Below are 8646 nucleotides of genomic sequence, written 5' to 3'. Positions count from 1 at the left end.
CAACCGCTCTCGCCCTGCTCCCCTGAGAAATTGCGTGAGCCAGCAGTTCTAGGAAGGCGGAGAACGGGGTGACTGAAAGCGAGAGTTTGGTGTAATGAATTTTTCTTGCAAAAAGTGCATTGTTTAGTATTTGTTTATTAATGTGATATTAAATATCCCACCGTGAATGTACATGTTAATACATTAATATATTTTTTAACGCGTTGAAATACATTAATAATATATAAATAAATATAAATTTGAATATTTTCCTAATTTATAAGTCATAAAACGATTTAATAATCAAAAAATAGGGTAAATAAATACTTCCGTTAAATTTTACTAAGTCGATTGAGAGAAATAGGATTTGTAATTTTTCTTTTCTCCGTTGGGGGATTTTTAGGTAGAGAAAAAATTGCGTATTTACAGAAATACAAATTCTTAATTCTTTTGAATTCAACGCCTATTACCGGGAGTTGAAACGATTCGCTTTGAAACACAAATGATACTATTCAATGTTTAAATTCATTCATTAATAGTATTTTTCATATTTTGAATTTTCCCGCCTTAATGTTTGAAACGTTTCAAAGTTTCATGAAACTTTACAACCCTACGAAAATGGCGGTATGCAGAGCGGGTACGAAACTACTTTACAAACCCTAGAATTGCCAAGCCAATATATAATAAGAGAGGCTTGGAAACTCTAGGATTTTTAAAGTAGTTTCGTACCCGCTCACCTGCATACCGCCATTTTCGCAACGCTTCACAGGCTGTGAAATCCGTCATTTGCGATGTTCCTATTGTAAAAAGGTAGATTAAATTTTTATTTACGAAAATATGTTTAAACTCATTACATTGCGGTTAAATACTTCATAGTTCAGTAGAAATTGACAACAAAAATTGAAAAAATTACATTTGGCAAACTTTGTTTGAACTTTTTTCGAAAAATGTTTATAAAATTTTATGAAATACAATAATTAAACATTATTATTCTTGTAATTAAGGTATAAAAATCATCAATTGCGAATAAATGTTTACAAGATTCAAAAGGATTTGTTCCACAGGAATGTTAATTGAAATAAAAGATTATCTTTGCATACGTACCACGCAACTCAATGGATCCATGATTAGATAAGGTGCACAACGATTGGAACCGTATATATATATATATATATAAAAGAAAGAAACGTGTGCTAGAACTTCACATGTTCCACCCTTTTGAGCTAGTCAGTTCGTTATGTTTTACAGTCAATGCATTCATCGATGTCGAATTACACGCGCGCATGCGCGCAGTAGGTCTGTGAACATAGTAGGTCTGTGTGCGTTCTCACGCACTACCCCCGAATTCTAAACATCGCAGGTGTGGGAGCCCCTTTCACGCTCGTATCTTTGGAGTTGATGGAGTTCCCGTTCTCTATTCCCGAGCTTCCCGTATCTTTGGCCTGGAGGTCGAGTGTATTTATTTTGAATTGGTCGGTCATTTTGAAAAAAAAGAACCTTACAACAATACTTTTGTTCCCATCAATGATTTTTTTAAGCTATTCTCTGTGTAGGCCGAAAATCCCAAAGTAGGCAACTTGGTACTAAGAGGTTATTTGGGTCGCTGAATACGAATTCAAGGTCAACATTTTAAATGGTTAATCCAATATGGCCACCAAATTTCTGGAAAAATCCAATGAATTAACGGATTTGAATGAAAATTGCTATTAGGGGGTTTTCTGGGTCGCTGCACATGAATTTAAGTTCAAAATTCAAATGTTCGATATTGCTGATCCAATATGGCAACCAAAATTTGTGAAAAATCCAATGATTTAAGGAATTTAAATGAAATTTGGTATTAGGGGCTTATGTGGGTCGCTACATATGAATGTAATGTTAAAATTCACGTTTTCGAAATTGCTGATCCAATATGGCGACCAAAAGCTTTGAAAAATATATTGAGTTTTCGGATTTGGAGGAAAATTGGTACCAGGGAGTTATTTGGGTCTCGGAATATGAATTCGAGGTCCAAATTAAAATTTTGTAAAAGTTCAGTAAGAAAGCTTTAATTGAAAATAATTGTGAAATTCCGATTTGAGCGTAAAAATTAACATTTTTATATCTTATTTAAAACCTGATTCTTCCACCGACCTCTAATCCTCAAGAGCGTAATACATTTTTCTGAAAATTATATTTCATGCAGTTCCCATAGCGGCGGAAAAACACTCTAAATTATTATGTGTTCCAGAAACAGGAAAAAATTTACATTTATTTAATTCCTTGCAGTTCCTTAAAAAAATATCTATAATTAATTGTTTTTAATTTCGTAAAGTAGGATACATTTAAAATTTAATTAATTCCTTCCATTTCTTTCAGAAAATATGTATATTGAATTGTTTTTAATTCCGTGAAGTAGAATTTATTTAATTCACTCTTACACTTTTAAAATAAAGCCGGTAAGAAGAGAAGAATTCCGAAAAATTAAGAATATGAATTCCCATTAATACACGAACTTCTCTCCATCGAAAGTTTCACTAAAGAGTAGGAAAAAAGCACAATATATTATTTGTAATCGACTTAAAAAAATGTAATGGAAGCTTATTGAGAGAAATTAAAAAATGAAGGAATCCAAAAGAAAGAATAGAAAGAGAGTAATGTCACTTTGAAGACACAAAACCTAGTCATTTTAAACGATTTAAAGATAAATAAATTTTGTTTACTTTACATTATGAAATGAATTTATTATTTATTATATTATTAAATCTATAATTTGTTTAAACAATATAAAATATTATAATTAAAATGACTCTAGTCTTATGGCTGACAAAAAAATTGAAATTTCCAAACTTATATTCCATAAAAACGAATAGAAGCTATGCATGTGCACATATTTTGTGGGCAGATTAGAAGAAATTACAATAATCGAAAATAAAGCATGTAAGTATGGAATTAAAAATAACCTTGACAGAAAAATTGAAATTTCCAAACTTATGTTGCACACGGAGGAATAGATACGTCAACCTGAGAAAATGAAGTTCAAAGTTTAACAGTAATATACTCTACAAAAACGGTATCAAATGTTGAAATAAGTTTATCGGTAAAAAAATAAGCCATGATCAAGAAAATATTAGTACAAATTTTAATACCATTATGAATTTATGTTAGCTGATGTGGAAAATTGATTTTGGACATGGCGTAATATGAGATTCAAAAAATTCATTTTTTCTCATAATTATAGTACGCCATATCCACAAAATATTTCTAAATGAACTATTTATAATGCAATTCTTAAATAAATAGTTGCACAGAATGATAGTTTACATTATTCTATTATATTACATACCTTGAATTAGATGCGTTATTCGCAAATTAGTGAATTTTATGTAATATTCCTTTAGTTACTTTAACCCTTCAAGGGCACACTTCTGTAAAATTACATAAAGAGCATACTGGGTATTTGGTACCCAAGGGTATTCAAACATCTGCTGTGCCTACGGTATGGGATAGTTTTTTACAAGAAAATCAATTAATCATATTTCATCTATTTAGTTTCAGGCGAAAAAGGTTTCATACCAGTTTTTGAAATTTAAAATAGTTAAAAAAATCCTTTTTTGAAAAAAAATTTTTAAAAATGACTTCTTTCATTCTAAAATTTATAACTTTTTAAGTTTTTGCTATTTTTACTTAAAATTTTACTTAAATACTTTCGAGATAGGGCGCTTGAGAAATAAAATAATTCTTATAGTGTTCGTTGCAAAAAAGTTATTTATTCTAAAAAATAAATGCTTCAATTCAATGAAAAATGAAACACCGTACTTTGCGTGATGAAACTATTTTATTGATCTTAAACTATGTATAAAAATGATAAAAATCAAAATTATGTGAAAATGACATAGAAAAATAGGTTTTCATGTCATTTGTTAATCTGACGCCATATGTAACATTTTCTTAAATTTGGTACGGTTTGTTAAAGCGCAAATAAGTCGTTGGGTGATATACACCCAGTATGCCCTTTAAGGGTCAAGGATAAATATATTTATGATTATTTTTATTTTTCAAATTGAACTTGGGTTATCCATATGAAATATGCAATACGAAGTTGGCATTTTTTCACTTATAGCTATAGAAAAAAGGGCATGGCGTAATATAATTCTCAATTTTAAGTAACGACAGTATTTTAATTAATAATTGTAACAGCTGATGAAATAAATTTCAGGGGGAAATTGATTAAGAAACCAATTTTAACCCTCACCGACCCTAACGATAATAATATTTCAAAAATTTCAAAAAGTGGACATGGCGTAGTATAACTCTAGAGTGACGAAATTTTAATCGTTAAGGAAATAGAAAAGAATTGGTTTTGGAGATAAACCTATTCTTTCGTTGGGCACTTATCCCGATGGAAAATTAGCACATTGAAAAGAATTAAATAATGCTCACTCTTTCATCTAAATCTGAAAATATTAATTTATATATATTCTTCTCTTCTTACCGGGAATATTTATGACATTGTTGCGAATTCCAAAATGTAGTATATATTTCAAATGAATTTAATTCCCACTGGTATCTTTAGAAAATATCGGTTTCAAAATATTTTAAATCCTTTTTCTGGAAAATAAGTTTAGAAATTTCAATTTTCGTGAATCTTATGAATAAGATTTTTGATATCTTTAAATAGATAAAAATATAAGTAAATATAATACACTTTCTAAATGTATAAGCTATAAATAATGTGAAAGTTTAAAAATATATATAATCAATTAATGAATAATAATTACGTTACACCGCAAGAAATATTATTATTTATTCATATAAATGAAAAACTTCGGAATTCATTTTATTGAACCTGACAACGGATTTTCGTGTTTTTTAATTCCATTCAGTACTGTTCTATGAAATTTTTCAAGTTGTATTAAGGGGGATTGATTTTTTCTCATTTCTATTTTCCCGGCGGTTTAGGAGATGACCGGAAAAATCAGGTATTTCAGTTAATTACATATATTAATCCTGGTCAATGCAAGCCTTCTTATTGGAAGGCTTATTCAACAACATAAAGTTTCATGAAAATTGGCCAATTTTTCATAATTGTGATCCGCCTAATTGGATCCTCTATTTTGGAATTCTGATACCATATTAGGTTTCAGAGACCCAAAAAAAACATTTGTGTACGAGGTTTTATGATCATCGAAATAGTATAAATCTATTTATTTTACATGCCGTATATTGCGTCAAACGCAGTTTTGGCCACTTTTTTAAGCAATATGCTTCATACACTGTCAACGGGTTAAGAAAAGGAGGAAAAATATAGTAATTAAAAAAAAATGTTGTTTAAATATCAGCTGATCACAAAATGTAGCTATTTTTCATTATTATAAAAATTTTTTTAGAATTTTCTCAAACTTACCAGGGATGTATTAAACTCAAAATTTCGTTGAAAATATTTTAAAATAAACAATCTTCGTTTCCCATGACTTTTTCATAAATAGGTCGAGGACACATATTTCCATCTTTGGTAGCTAAATATATTCCTTCCCAATTTTTGACTTTGAGGACTACTGAATCTAAATTTCAACATTAAAAAATTAATTCAATATTTATATAAAATAATGCTAAATCTGTAGAGAGTGGGTAATATAAATATTATTTTGAGGAATATTCCAACGGATCGAAAAGATTTCCATTTATAGACCAACACATTTTTCCCTTCTAAGTGTAAGTTAAGATTAAATAAAAATTTATTTGTAATTTTTAAGGAAAAAATGAATCTTACAAAATAATTAGCTGCTTCCAACCAATTTTTTAAATTCTACTTTGAAATGAAATGTTCTAATTGTGACGAGAAGGGCCAATAGATTTTAAAGATAATTCTATATTTGGGGTTTTCAAATGAATATTTTTACCATCATTTTCCAATTGGAGGTTGAGATTTTCCATTTCTCGTTTCCAGTACAGTCCCTTGAATACAAACACTGATTTTTTATTTAATAAATCCATTTTTCAAAATCAGTGCTCTTTCACAGAATGAATTGTGCTTGAATCGTAAGTTAAATTCAGGTCCTTTATTTGATCAAATGAAGGACTTTTTTCATATTTTTTAGTGAAAATTTGTAAAATCATTGGACTTCTAAATTCTTAAATTTTAAATGAATTTTAATAAAAAATTTCTTTGATATTTACATTGGCAAATCTAATAAATAAAAATTATATCTCATTAAGTAATGTAGAGAAGAAGTAATACAATTTTGGGACAACTAATAAACGTATTGTTTCGAGAGCGCTCTCAGAAACTTCGCTTTTCGAGTATTCGCTGCTTCTCTCTGTATTTCTTCATTGTTGTTTGAGTTGAGTTCCAGCAAGCCAATCACCTTGATCTGCGCAATAAATAAATGTAGGCAGCTCAGAATAAAAATTATTATCTAAACGCAAAGACTTCAAACAGATTTCAAAGATTTCACAAAGATTTTCAAATATTTCAGAAGATTTAAAATTATAAATATTTTAAATAAAAAATTAAATATTATAAATAACTTTGAAATAAAATTAATAGATGCCATATTAAATACAATATAAAACGCTTAAAATTTAAGTCGAAATATATTACATTTTCAACACAAGAATTGTATTTTCAACCAAAACAAGATTAATTTTCTACCAACGGAGATTATTCAATCCAAAAAGTTAATTTATAACCAAGATGATTTTTCAACAAAGAAACAGTTGAATTCTCAACAACAAAATTAATTCGGCAAAAGAGTTACATTTAGAACCAAACAGTTCAACCTTCAAGCAAAAGGGACAACTTTTCAACAAAACAGTGCAATCTCTAACCAAGTAGTTGAATTTTAAACCGAATGGTGGAATTTTTAAACAAAAGTGAGTAAATTTTAACAAAAAGCAATTGACTTCTCAACAAAACAGTAAAATTTTCGTTTGAAAAATATGTTTTTTTTTAGCAAAACCAAAATGTCTTTTCAAGGCAGGCGAATTTTTATCATAATAGTGAAATTTTTAACTAAAAAAGATTTTCCAGTTAAGAGAGAAAAAAATTTCAATAAAGTTGTTTAATTTTCAAGCCGAAATTCGAACTTTTCATAAAACTGTTAAATTTTCAACAAAAAAGTTAATATTCATCTAAAAATGAATAATTTTCAACCCAAAATGGAATAGTAAAATTTTCAGTTCAAAAACTCAATTTTCAACAAAAAACCGTAGGGTTTCAACAAAATAGATCGATTTCAACCAGAGAGATTAATTTTCAAATAATAAAATTAATTTTGAACAAAGTAGTTCAACTTCTAAGCAAGTAGTTAAATTTTCAATTAAAAAAATTAATTTTATTCCAAACAGGCGAATTTTCAATAAAATACAAAAATTTTCAACTAGAAATGATCAACTTTCAACAAAAAATGAACCAGTTACATTTCAAGATAAAAAAAGTAATTTTTAATAAAAAAGTAATTGAATTTAAACCAAATATTTCAATTTTTAAACCAAATAGTGGAATTATTATTAAGAGATATGAATTCTGAACTGAAAATGTAATAGAAGACATTTCAATTAAAAAGAATATACTTTCAACCAAACAACATGAATTTTTAACCAGCAAAGATGACTTTTCTATTTAACTATAAATTTGCAATCCAAAAAGACGAATCTTCAACAAAACTGTTGAATTTTTAATAAAATAATTAAACTTTCAACCAAGTAGTACATTTTTTTAACCAAAAAAGGATTAATTAAAAAAAAAAATTCCATCCAAAAAGACGAATTTTGAACAAATTCATGAATTTTTCATCCTGCACTATAAATTTTCAACAAAGCGTTAATTTTCTACAAAGAAATTTTTTTTTAATAAATAATTTATTTTTTACCCATAGTTACATTTTCTGCCAAAACAGTTGAATTTTCAAACAAAAATATGAATTGTTGACAAAACCTGTAATATTTGATATTCAAAACCCAAAACTATTTTAATGTAAAGCAAAAAACAATTTAATTCAAAAAAAAAAAAAAAATTTCAACAAAATAGTTCAATTTTGAACCAAAAAGATTTTATTAAATGAATTAAAGTTATTATTAAAATAACAAATGATATAATGAAATAATGAATAAAATCTATTTAATACTGTAAGGAAAAGTGCCTCGATAATTAATAATTATAAAAGCTGTACGATTTAAAGCGTTTATACAACCCTTTTTTTGTTCCAAATAAAACTACTTTCTTAAAAAATATATTTTCTAGTTAGAAATTAATTGTTTTAACTGAAAATTTAACTCAAACATATTTAGTTCAAAAATGATTTTCATAAGTTTAAAATTCAAATATCTGCTTTAAAATTCATGTATTTTATTGGAAAATCGAATTTGGGGAGAATATTTAAGCTTCATGATGACTAATTCCTCTTTTTGGTTGAAAATTCATGTAATTTTTAAAATTCATATACTTGGTTGAAAATTAAATTTTTTTGGTGAAGATATATTATTTTAGTTGAAAATTCACTTTAAAAATTCCATTTTTTGTTGAAAACTTACCTTTTTTGATAGAAATGTAATATTTTTCGTTAAAAAATATCCTGTTTTGTACAAAATTTAACTATTCTATTTTTTATTAGGAATTAATTTCTTTGGCTGAAAAAAATTTTAGTTAACATTTTTTTATATATATAGGAAATTCATCTTTTGGGTTGA

At 27.2% G+C, this 8646-nt stretch overlaps 3 protein-coding genes across 5 annotated transcripts in view; 1 reads left to right on the top strand and 2 right to left on the bottom strand.

The window, feature by feature from the left end:
- The window catches only part of LOC117178119 (jerky protein homolog-like), a 5253-nt gene extending 4064 nt beyond the window's left edge, over positions 1-1189 (bottom strand). Inside the window, exon 1 of the mRNA XM_033369371.1 lies at positions 1084-1189. Within this exon, the coding sequence (XP_033225262.1) occupies positions 1084-1104 (21 nt within the window). The 5' untranslated portion in view covers positions 1105-1189. The remainder of the gene's footprint in view (positions 1-1083) is intronic.
- The window catches only part of LOC117178120 (protein phosphatase 1 regulatory subunit 42-like), a 47458-nt gene continuing 39503 nt past the window's right edge, over positions 692-8646 (top strand). For all 3 annotated transcript variants that reach the window (XR_004467800.1, XM_033369373.1, XM_033369372.1), the window contains exon 1: positions 692-789. The gene's annotated coding sequence lies outside the window, so the exon portion shown is untranslated. The remainder of the gene's footprint in view (positions 790-8646) is intronic.
- Positions 6103-8646, bottom strand: part of LOC117178117 (integrator complex subunit 8) — a 36158-nt gene continuing 33614 nt past the window's right edge. Inside the window, exon 12 of the mRNA XM_033369370.1 lies at positions 6103-6329. Coding sequence (XP_033225261.1) covers positions 6210-6329 — 120 coding nt within the window. The 3' untranslated portion in view covers positions 6103-6209. The remainder of the gene's footprint in view (positions 6330-8646) is intronic.

The sequence above is a fragment of the Belonocnema kinseyi genome, chromosome 8, assembly GCF_010883055.1.
Source record: "Belonocnema kinseyi isolate 2016_QV_RU_SX_M_011 chromosome 8, B_treatae_v1, whole genome shotgun sequence".
Taxonomy (NCBI): Eukaryota; Metazoa; Arthropoda; class Insecta; order Hymenoptera; family Cynipidae; genus Belonocnema; species Belonocnema kinseyi.
The sequence above is the reverse complement of the archived record's forward strand: the minus strand, read 5'-3'. Positions and strand labels throughout refer to the sequence as shown.